An 11,769-nucleotide genomic window follows, 5' to 3' on the forward strand; every position below is an offset into this window, starting at 1 on the left:
TTAAAAACACAGTAGTGCACCATACTGTTGGATCGGGGGACATGTTCCTTCATTACGATGAACATGACCGCTGTAGTTTATTGTTACGTACCGTCCTGCTGCTCGAAATGTTCCTTAGCTTTCCAATTATACAGAATCTGCAGCTGAAAAGAAACAACCCAAAAAACATCTGTTGAAGTAACATTTGCTAAAAACTACAACTCCCAGGTTTTTCTTTTAGGAAACTATTTACTGTAGTTCTTTAAAAATACATATTCAGAACCCGTTTTTACTGATGTACCGTTTCAGTGGGATCAAATAGGCTGAGAGGAATTTAAAAAGTACTGCGATGGACCCACATTGTTGGTTTTTGTCTCGTCTTTGGATTTGTTGAGAAGATCTAATGTCCGTTTTTAAAAACACACATAAAAGCACATTTGATTCCGACTAGAATCTTTCCAATTCCCCCCAAAAATGATGTGTGTGTGATGCAGTATTATGTCCATTTAGTAGCAGTTCTAGAGCTTTCAATGATCTTCATCAGTTCCAAAAACTCACCCCCCCCCCCCCCCCCCCCCCAACTGCTGTTTCCAAGGCAAAGAATGAACTTTAAACTTCACTTTTTAAGCCAACATAGAAGAAAAGTGCTCAGAAAACTCATTCTGTAAATATAAAAGCAGTAAATGGACCCTGAAGTGAGATTATTGCGTCAACTGCTGTTTTCAAAGTGAAGAATGAACTTTGGACCTCAATCGATTTTTATTCTGACTCATTTTATTGTGAATTTGACACGGTTACAATACACGACTTAGAAAACCCACAACAGGAACAGAGCACCTTTTTTCCTACCACGGACAACAAGGACACTTTGACTTGATTGCTACAAACATAAAGCAAGGCCACTCCGCTTTACAGCGTATTGTCCGTCTGAGAGAAGACGACGGCGGCGGCTCGAGGTTTCTTTGAGCGACAGACGACCTTCAGGGACCATAAACAGCACGAACTAATCAGGTCTCACATGTCACAGGACTGACATCGTCGTACGTTTCACAGATGTTAAAGGAAGTGACTGTAGTGAAGGTATAAAAGGTGCTGATGTACATTTTCTTTGGGGGGGGGGGGTACCAAGTTAAAAGGACCTACTTTTTGTCAAAACTTAGTTGTTTTTATTGTCGTTCATAAATATGGACTTATCGGTGCATCTCTAATTTCTCTCCATGATAATTATTGTGATAAAACTGCTATGGCACAGCATTATTATGGTATGGTTTAACCAATCATATATGCATCTGAATCAGTGACCGCTTCCACACAGTCAGACCAAAGAAGAGCTACACACACACACACACACACACACTTTTATATGACATGTTTCTCATTTAACACTTCACTGATCTTTGAAAGAATACTTTGAATAAGTCAAAAGTGTTGTGAAGGAGTGGAGAGGGTCCGTTACTGAGGATGCAACGCAGTCTGACTGGTACAGTGGGATCATTGTCGGGGTTCACAGCTAGATGGTGCTCTGAGGCTGCATTTGCAAGCAAAGCCCTCCCTCCCCCTCCTCCTCCTCCCCCCTTCGAAACAAACCCATCCAGCAGTCTCCTCTCCACCTCTTCATTGTATCCAGTTCCTCTCTGTCACCATCTCTCTTCTTCACCTCTATAACCTCCTCCATCTCTCTGCCTCCTCCCCCCCCACCACCGTCTCCACTCTTTCCTCTACTGCGCGGCCGAAGCCTGAGTTTCACCTCCAGAGGTCAGCAGCTGCATCAGGCTTCCTGAAGTCGGCCGGTCCACTCCTGTGGCCCAGTTGAAGAACATTCTGGACAAAACAAAGACATGGAGACGTTATTTGTGACGCAGTCGGGCATCATGTAAGAAGCACTCAATCATAGAAACAGTCGTGTTTCATGGGATGCAGGTATAGTTTGCCCGGAGGAGTTATGACACCACTTGGTGCTGGGTTGGTACAGAAGCCCAACCTGATCGTCTTCATCTGTTTGTACACGCAGATTCTTGTTTTGCCTTTTATTATTAGAGCAGATATTGAAGATATGTTCTGTTGCCATGGTACCAACAGTTAATTACCAAGTTAAATAACTTTTAACGTCCTCCGTGTTGTTTTGATGTTGAAGAATGAATTTGACAACCTGCGTTTCCAAAGTTACGATGAGCATTAGAAGAGTCGTACAGGTTTTTCATCTGGAAGCCATAAAGGTGAAAGTACAGTAGAGGATAGTAAAGAGGGACAATGAAGTGCGTCACCTTCCCTTCATTTCCTGCCCTACAGACTGTTTCTATTCCTGTCCTCAGACCCTCGTCTGTATCCTCGGGGATTATCCAACTGGATCAAACGCCATCTAATCTCCTCCGGTCTACACGGAGCGTAAAAACAAACTTCTGTCTCACTGCACCAGACATTCGTTCAGAGGAGTTCTAGCACTTTTTATGACTTTAATTACTTAAAATCTTAATCAAATCAAGTAACACAGCCCAGTTACTAGATCATTCTTCTCTTCTAATCATAAAATAAGTGAAATCTTATTGGATTTATATCACTCTCTTCTCCCAGACTGTTAAAAGGATGAATAAATACAAAGATATGAGTCACTTGTTGCGTATTATTCGTAGTTTGCATTAGATTTGACATCCTAAGAAAACAAAAGGTAATAGCATTGCTCAGATAATCACTGTAGTTCCCGAGCGTGACAACTACATTATGTTGTCTGGTAAATAGATGTAGAGCAGGATTACTTTGATGTTATGCATGTGGGTTACATAAGTAAGAGAAGAAATGTCATAAATAATACGCTGCAGACAGAACAATGGATGAGCAAACAAAAACACAACTGTGCCATGAACCCTTTTGCACTGCCAGACGTATTCTTCCATCTCCTGGTGAAATCATTATAATATCAATTTGACTTGAATACGTGACCGACCGTTAAGAACATGATTTACTTCACACTCTGAAGTCCAATTTTACTTCACAATTACTGTAATTTAATTTAATGTAATGTCATTTTAAAAGAATCCTATAACGCGTAAGATTACTGTTCTAAATCTCTAATGGCAGAGTTCTTTGTGTTCCTCATCGTTGCATCTGACTTGATATTTTTTGTAACTTTAATGTAGTTTGATGGCTGAAGATGTTTCTGATCTCAAACATCAGAAAGATAAATGTGATATTTAAGGTGTCGGTCCCTCACAATTGGAGCTTTTTGCAAACTGAGAAAATCGGAGAGAAATTCAATTCATCTGCACACAGTGGCCTTAAGAGGATAACATGTGAAGACCGAGACGTGAACAACTGCTGTGCAGAGAATGAGAAGCATGGAGCATTATGTCCTCGCACTCCCCAGATCAGAGGAACATTCGAGCATAAATCAATTGATCTTAGTTCACCGGTTATGGACACAGACAAGAGTCTTCATGTTGCACGCTCGCCTTTTTAGAATGTGGAATGTGGAATATGGAGATGTTCTGCTTTTCTCTGTTTTATATTATATTGAACTGGATATTTGAACAGACTAAACGATTGACCAATTAATTTAGAAAATAATCTGCAGATTGATCCATAATGAAAGTAATCGTTAGTTGCAGCCCGATAACTTAACTGGTGATTTATTGCATTTCAAGCCACGTGCTGTAAATTACTAAAAAGGTAAATTTCAACAGATTGATGATGTAATTGCATTGGGGGGGGGGGGGGGGGGGGGGGGGTGGACTTTCCCTTCATGCAAAGATCTATAAAAATCCTTGATGTTTTTGTGATGCATTTCTAAGATGGCTAAAAACTTAATACAGCAGTTTTGAATGTAAACATTTTGAGGAAACGACTCGATAGCAGAAGAAGTTATATATTATATTATATATTATATTACATTATATCGATGAGAACAGAAACACGAGCAGGTTACAGAGCGCTCTCCAGCCGGTGAATTAGACTATGATCCATCATCCACTCACTCTGCAATGTACTCCAGCGGTGTCCAGGAACCGAAGTCTGCGTCAGGCATGAATTTCCTGTTCATTGGCGTATCCAAGGTAACCCTGTCAAATTAAAGCAGATGACAATCAGGGGGTGAGCGGCGGCAGAGAGAGGAAGGCTGGCCACACACACACACCCACCCACACACACACACACACACTGTGTAAAAAGACTCAGTCATTTGCATCATGTGTCTGTTTCATTATAATATTCATGACTTCAAATATGACCGAGCAATTCAACACAGCATGCTTTTCTTTTCACCTTTAGTACATCTATTCAAATATTAACATGCAGCGTCCCCGTTTAATAGCTTATAAACAACAAAAGCGTCCTGACATGGGTAAATGTAGGATTTCTTAGGGCATCATCGAGGAGCATAAGCTTTATACAAACAAGTCTTAAGTACTATTTAACTGTAGAAAGACTGAAGGGGGGCATTAATATAATTACAGCTGCAACTAACAATTATTTTAATCGTTTGGTCTATAAAATGTCAGAAAATAGAAACGGACACTTTCTCAAAGTCCAAGTTGATGTTTTCAAATGTGTTTTTAAATAGTTTGATTATTTTTCTGTCGATCACTAACCGTTGCAGTATTAAATATAATTACTTGTTTTCTTACTGTAGAAATGCTTTTCAGTGTTGGTGTATGCTGGTACAGCAGGAGTAGGGGGTGGGGGAAGCAGGCTGTAGCAGAAATGCAAGTCATGGGGCTAATGCTGAACAGATGTGACAGCATGCTGGAGAGGCAGACTCTCTGCAGCCTCATGTTGGAGGAAAATACAACCAAACACAGAGCAGGAGCAGGATACCCCCCTAAAAAAACAATCTCCGGCTTCTCACGATGACTGTGCAAAAAAAAACCTGGTTTTAAAATCAATAACCAACAGAGGAGGCGATGAGGCAAAAGCTACCGTGTGCGTCGTTCATCTAAAACTGATCATGTGCAGAACCACAGATCTACCGGGTGCAACTGGCAGCAGCCTTATCCATCTTTCATCCCTGCAGCTTATCTTCACCTGCACTTATCCCTGGCATCCAACACAACAAAGAAACGTGAGCCACGTCTAATTGTACAGCACAACAGCTTTCATCTTCACTCGCAGTGTATTTAAAGCTGCGCTGTGCAAGATATTTATGGTAAACATATTTCTTTTCAACCTAAAGCGCAGCACGAGGCTGTAAGAGAGAAGAGATTCACAGCCACACTAACTAAAGACCTGCATATCTGAAATACACTTCTGCTGCTGTACATGGACCCAAAAGAGTTATTAAGTTAGCATCTTAGCACTTCTGGTTCGCTCATCTCAAAAAGGCACCGCTCTATGGTCAATAATGACAAATACAATTTAAAAAAATAACCCCAATAACGTCCAACAAGCAGTGAGTGAGCGTCCCATGCAGGGGATCGAGACACCATCCAGGTTGGTGAACATGTGCCGTTCACTAGCATCATGTGGTTTGTATTGGCAAGAATCTATCGATACGAAACATATCTAAAGACAGATATGAAGCGAGGCGATATATTGCAACTTTTTAAATATGTATTAGGAAATCTGTCCTTGTATAAAGTGAGGACACCATGTGCAACACATCGGAGGAAAGAAAGTTTACTTTTCTTATTGCAATAAGAAGTGTTCAGGTGCAAGGAAGTTTAGTTTCCTTCTGTTGCTTAAGCCGACAACATACAAGGTTATCTCACACTCACTCACACACACACACACGATGTTTTAGAATCATCACCTCAGGTATAAATGTGCATCAAGTGTGTACACGACATTTCACTGCCGTACTTACGGGAGTATAGTCACAGCAGCGGCTCCTGATGGCATCCCGCTGTTTTTTGCCGCGAGACTCTGACACAGCTGGTGGACTGCAGCTTTGGCCATGCCATAGCCCACCATGCCTGGAGGGTACAGATAGAATATTTATTTTAGTGTCTTTTAGAGGAAATTCAGTTTGCAAAAGCAACACAGAGCACATCAGATGCATCACACACTGTGCCAGGGAGTGGATGACATTGATTTAGTAGCATGAAGTCAAGTGGAAAGAAATTGGAGAATCTATAGACGGAACGTCTTGAGACTTAAATCTGAAACCAGGTACGATTGTGTTTATAAAAAGCTCGGAAAGACTGCATGCAAACAAACCACATTCAATTTACTGACTGCAGATAAAGCATCTCTAACGGCTTGTTCTCTTCTCTCTAGTTAGTCTGGTTTCTCAGCATCATGTTTCTACACGAGCTCATCTGAGGATACAGTGAAAACAAATGTTTTGTAGCGTCAGCATCTGGAAACAATAAGTGCTTTTCCCCCAAACATCTAACACGCTTTCTGAAGAATGCCAAGTGTCTGCCCACCAGACTAAACCAATCTTATGACAGGGTTACTAAGCTCTGACCAATAGGAACAAGGGGTGGTGACATGGATTTTATTACAAGCTTTTGTTTTTCACCAAGAGAAAAAAGGGAATCTAAAAGGAGGCACGAGTTAGAGACGCCAGGACGGTGACATCAACACGGCTTTGCTTTGCTAACCTCCATCTTTAGGCATCTTGTACCCGACAGGTCACATGTTCATGAGCCATCAACAAGCTCCTAATTATCTCCTTCGTGCTTAAACCCCAATCTGCTCTCACTAGCCAGGTTTCTATCCGAATGTATCAACCCTAGCCAAGCACATTTTAAAACCACATTTCTGGAGAAAATCAGCAAAAAAGAAAATGTGAATTAAGCTAATCTCCATCCAGTACAGTTCTGTGGTTATTAAGAGTTGGTTCATGAAGATAACTGGATAATCATTTGGTCATTCAGTTGAACATTTTAGCACAACGTTTCATAATTTGTGAGGTATACAAATCGTGGTTTATTTTCATATCTCCTTTTCATTTTGAAATGTAACAAACATTCCCAAGTGAGCAAGCGTTGTGTAATGTTTTCTAAAATCTTCCAAGTTCCCGTCATTGCTAAACCACATTTTGATCAAGTGTTACGACAGGTGTGTTGACCTCTTTATATACACAATCTATACTATCAGATATTAGCACGCTAACGTTAGCTTTGTGATGCGATTCAGTTAGCTATGAGTACTGGAAGTTAGGTGTAATTATTTAGTAACAACTAATCTCTCCCTCAGAAATAATAATACTTTTATTTATAAAGCTGGTGCAATGAGCTTCAGAGGAGAAGACGAAACGGTCAAATCTGAGAGCCAAACGAAAGACTTGATTCAGCCAATGTGTTTCAAATGATACTTTAGAGTCCCATGAAGTGTCTTCATATCCACGACTATTCTGATTTCTGCACTACTGCCATGTCACACCCTAACCTTCATCGACTGCAAGAATAAAAACGGGACTGGGCCTAAGTGTGGAAGTTAACAGGCAACACGCTGCTTTAATAGAGTGAATAACATCCAAACACTGAAAGATATCTTTTGCATATTTTAGAGGATAATCAGATCGGAGATTAGAGGGAGAAAAGTCACATGAGATTACAGAAAAGACCTCTCTCCGTCTGCAGCTCTGTTTTAAATCCTAAAATCAGAAGGTTAGGATTATTTAAACGACTCCTTCTGGGTCTGCTTTGAGTTCTGAAAGTTGTACTTGGTGAGCGGACAGGAAACATGCTTTTGTTCACTCGGCACAACATGTTGGTCGACTTTGCTGGTGATCTTCCACATCTGCTAATAATATCTCCTACATGGTATTCATTCTTAACACTTTACAATGATTTTAAAGTCAATTAGTTCTTGATCTGCTTTTCTCACTAACGCTTACTCACTTCGTTTGGACGTATTTGGACTCTGACACATTGTGTGTGACAGGACCTTTACTTGATATTGATTTTCACCTTATTATACCACAGATGTTTTTTTTTTACTTTTCCAATCCCTTAAATGAAATGTGTTCTTCAGGTTCCTTTATACAGTAAATAAAAGCTCAGTGAAAAAGAGAACAATAGATATCGGGGTCAGTTAACACACTCTGTCCACGTGGATAATGTGTGTGCAGCCACAACTGCTGAGTCATTCTCTCTGTAGACCAGCAGCCAATGAGTTTGTGTGCTTTGTGCTGACTGCAGAGCCAGGGCTTTGTATTGCTCTGGAGTTGGAGCTCATCCCATCACATGGTTAGCTTGGATACAGAGGGAGACTGGACATCACATGGCACAACACCAAAGCCTGTCTGGACGCCACAGAGGCTGACATGAGGCCGGCTGGTGTCGCGTTAACAATGGTTAACTACAATCAAATTCACCGGCACACCATCCAAAAATAATAATATAAAAAAGGTTTCCTGTGCACGCTCATTCACATCTACGTACAGCTGCTGTGACATGTTTGTGTGGCTGTTTCATTTTATGTTCTACTGTTAATGTTTCAAATCTGCCTCCCCACAAGAAGTTGGATCAACACATCAGCTCGTTTGATGCTCAAATCTAAACAATACGACTTAGAAATACCAATAATACCATTCTCTGCAGAGATCCAAGCTTATCCTACCCTGCTTCATCGTCTAATTTACTCTAAATGGGACCATGACTTGCACAACGAACATCAAGCGGAGTTCAGGAAGACTTGAAACTAGAGATTGAGACGTTAAACTTGTCAGGAACATTTTACTGGAGGTACAAAATCAGGTGAGAAGTCGGGTCATTTTCTCATAGACTTCTATACAAATGGACTTCATTTTGCAACCAGTGGAGTTGCTGATATTAGAGAGTATGCAAGTTGCCCAAATTACATTGCAAATTAATTATTTAGCCTCAGAGTATTTGTATGGAGTAAAATGAGAGCAGGTTTGAGTGAATGGGTGAAGAACACAAACAGAGAAGAGGGTTGTGAGTTCATCAGCTATTCTATCTTTCTACCTCCCGTTTTGTTTCTTGGATCCATTTTATCGACACCAGATCCCCCATGTCTCTGATCAGTATGTCAATTCCCTGATCAGAGACCTGCAGTGCTTTCTTATTACCTACATTATTTGAATTGGCAGGCTGGCCAACAAAGCTTTAAGCACAATGTAGTCTCCAATATATCAAAGTCTGTCTGCAACCCTGACGTGACCTGCGACCAAACCAGATGATCATGATGAGAACGGTAAACAACAAATGTGTGTGCCTTACCTCCAGTGCCTGACTGAGCTGCTTTGGCCCCGGCCAAAGTCAACAGTCCGCCTGGTTTGAGGTGCAGAGCGGCGAGGTGGCTGGAGATAGTGGAGGTCCACACACTCTGTTTCCACATCAGATCTGTGTTTTTGTATAAATCTAAGAGATGTGGAAAATAATTATATAAGAAAGCCTCAATTTAAGTCACTGGCATCTCATACATTAATCCAACAACTTTATTTCATAGCATCATCTTATTTAGTTCAACATTTAAAAAAGAAAAAACAACTTTCTTGCAGAGAGTTGATGCCACTCTTATAACTGTCCGTTATAAATATTAGGTTACTGCGAGGAGCCGTTAGCTTAGCTTAGCATAAAGACTGGAAACATGGGGAAACAGATAGCCTGGCTCTGCCCAACAGTAACAAAATCCACCAACCAGCACCTCTAAATCTCCCAAATGAACACGTTATATCTCATTTGTTTAATCCAGTGTGGGGTTTATGTGTCAGATTATTACTTGTCTTGAATCAGCTGGAGTCTCCGGCACATAAGCCTCTTTTGTTTTGTTTTTTTACACTTTAGTTTTTGGCTTTTAGGCTGCAGGACACAAATGGCTGATTATTAATTTTACAGCAAACAAAAAGGTTGAACTCTGACCTTTGGAACTGCAGCTTCCTCCCGCCCATCCTCCTGCCACACACAAGATGGCATCCACTTTGAGTTCCCCTAGCAACAGGGCAACATCTGCCGTCACCTACGAGACAAAATGAGAGATAACTACCAACATCTTATTCATAAAGCCAAGGGGCGAATGACTTTTAAATGTCATCTACTTCCTCTCAGCTCTCACACCAGCTGGAAATGTTTAATACACATTCCACGCTGCGTTCAAGTCAACAAATAAAATAAGGACATTTGGAGAAACTTTTCACAGTAGGTGATGAATGAGTAATGAATACGGGAGTTGTTTGATAACCTTAACAAATGAAAAATGCAAGTATGTGCTCTGGTAGCGTAACAAAGACAACTGTAAATACATAAGGTATGATACATAATGCAACAAAATTATCACTGGAATAATGCACACAAGGACCTGAAATTGTCTGAGCTGATTACTATGAGGGGAATTTAAGTCAATTTTAAAGAATTGAGAAATCCTTTTATATATATTTTTTTTTTTTTACCATTTAACCAAAGTAATAAACAAGAGTGATAAAAGTTGGATGGATTTAAAGAGGTTAAATAAAGGAAATACTGTATAAATACATGCGTTAATATATTATTCACGATCCTATAATAATTATATCAACCATTTGTATTTGTCCTGGGTTGTCCCGTGTTATACCCAGCATTACCTGGATACACATATATTATATTGTTTTATAAAAGTACAAAAGTTATATTATTTTTGGATCCTGAATGCTCCATTAACTGTAACACAATATGGACGACTGGCATTAAAAACAAAGCAGCCAAACCAGTGATTAAAAATTAAAAATTATAATAAATGTACGAACTTTCCACGCCTTCTTTTCCAATGTGACTTGAACGCAGCATTATCATACACAAAGTAAAGCTGAATGCGACAAACAACAACAAACAAAGCACATTTATAACATTTATAACATTTATAAACTACTAGACTCAGCAACGGTTAGACTTCAGCCGTTGGTTGTAACGGCTCGACTGTTAGCTCTTCACTTTGACATTTAAGCGACATTAAAACATTAAAACATTATAAACACTCACCTGTCCTGCCTGCTCGGTGAAAGACTCACTCATCTTCACAATCACGTTCTCGTTCGCCTCCTCGTTCACAGTCATGTCGATGCTTGTGACCCACTTTAATGTAATTAAAGAGAGAAACACAGTTAGCTTATCGTTTAGCACTGTTAGCATGTAAGCTAGCTGCTGTCACTCACCCATCCTTGAGATTTGAAATGTTGGACACACTTTGAGCCCAGAGCTCCTCTTCCTCCGTACACGATCACCCGGTTAGCAGCCATGTTTATTATAGTGTGGTCAGGAGAGAAGATGAAAACCTCTCTGTTGGTAGAAAGCTGTGTGAGAGCTGAGGCAGAGCTGCAGCTGGAATACAGGCTGGGGGGGCGGTGGAGGGGGGGCGTTTCTCTGGTTGTGCAACAGGTTGGTGGAGCTAATGCTGCTTTCAAAGACGCTCGGAAAAACAACGATTACAAGGGGAACCATGCCATCCGATTCAAACCTTATTTTTAAAAGTGAAGGTAATCCATTTTCTCCATCTATTATCAGCTATGTGTCTTTGGTTTCTAATTATATATTTTATCCTTTTCATAGTAAATACTTGGTTTCTCTATGTCTGTGTGTGTGTGTGTGTGTGTGTGTGTGTGTGTGTGTGTGTGTGTGTGTGTGTGTGTGTGTGTGTGTGTGTGTGTGTGTGTGTGTGTGTGTGTGTGTGTGGCTTGTATGTTTGACACCAACTCGTGCTTTCAGTGCAGTAGTTCTGAATGTTCTTGCCAAGTATATAATTCTTCTATTATATGTAAAGGCGCTGGTAAATGGTCATGGTAAACGTGTTGATTATATATGGTACATAGTATATACCTAAATATAAAATATCAACACTCACCCCTCAATTTTAATGGATTTTATGTCGGTAAAATAATATATTAAGACTTTTTAATACTATAAGAAGTGATCAATC

General features: G+C 40.2%; 1 protein-coding gene across 1 annotated transcript; it reads right to left on the bottom strand.

Annotated features, from left to right (window-relative positions):
• Positions 1-733: 733 nt before the first annotated feature.
• Positions 734-11,205, bottom strand: qdpra (quinoid dihydropteridine reductase a). The gene is made up of 7 exons (XM_029442428.1): positions 11,009-11,205; positions 10,836-10,928; positions 9,744-9,840; positions 9,102-9,242; positions 5,771-5,879; positions 3,948-4,031; positions 734-1,800 (listed from the first exon to the last, which is right to left on the bottom strand). The coding sequence occupies exons 1-7, from the start codon at positions 11,090-11,092 to the stop codon at positions 1,698-1,700; spliced, it is 711 nt and encodes a 236-aa protein (XP_029298288.1). The 5' UTR covers positions 11,093-11,205; the 3' UTR covers positions 734-1,697.
• Positions 11,206-11,769: the final 564 nt, after the last annotated feature.

This window comes from Cottoperca gobio, chromosome 10, assembly GCF_900634415.1.
Source record: "Cottoperca gobio chromosome 10, fCotGob3.1, whole genome shotgun sequence".
NCBI lineage: Eukaryota > Metazoa > Chordata > Actinopteri > Perciformes > Bovichtidae > Cottoperca > Cottoperca gobio.

Coding starts and splice junctions, on each gene's coding strand:
- qdpra (XM_029442428.1), bottom strand. CDS start 11,092: ATGGCTGCTAACCGGGTGATCGTGTACGGAGGAAGAGGAGCTCTGGGC. Junction 5,880..9,101: donor AGCTCAGTCAGGCACTGGAG/GTAAGGCACACA, acceptor TGTACCCTCCAG/GCATGGTGGGCTATGGCATG. Junction 1,801..3,947: donor CCGCTGGAGTACATTGCAGA/GTGAGTGGATGA, acceptor TGTTTTGTCCAG/AATGTTCTTCAACTGGGCCA.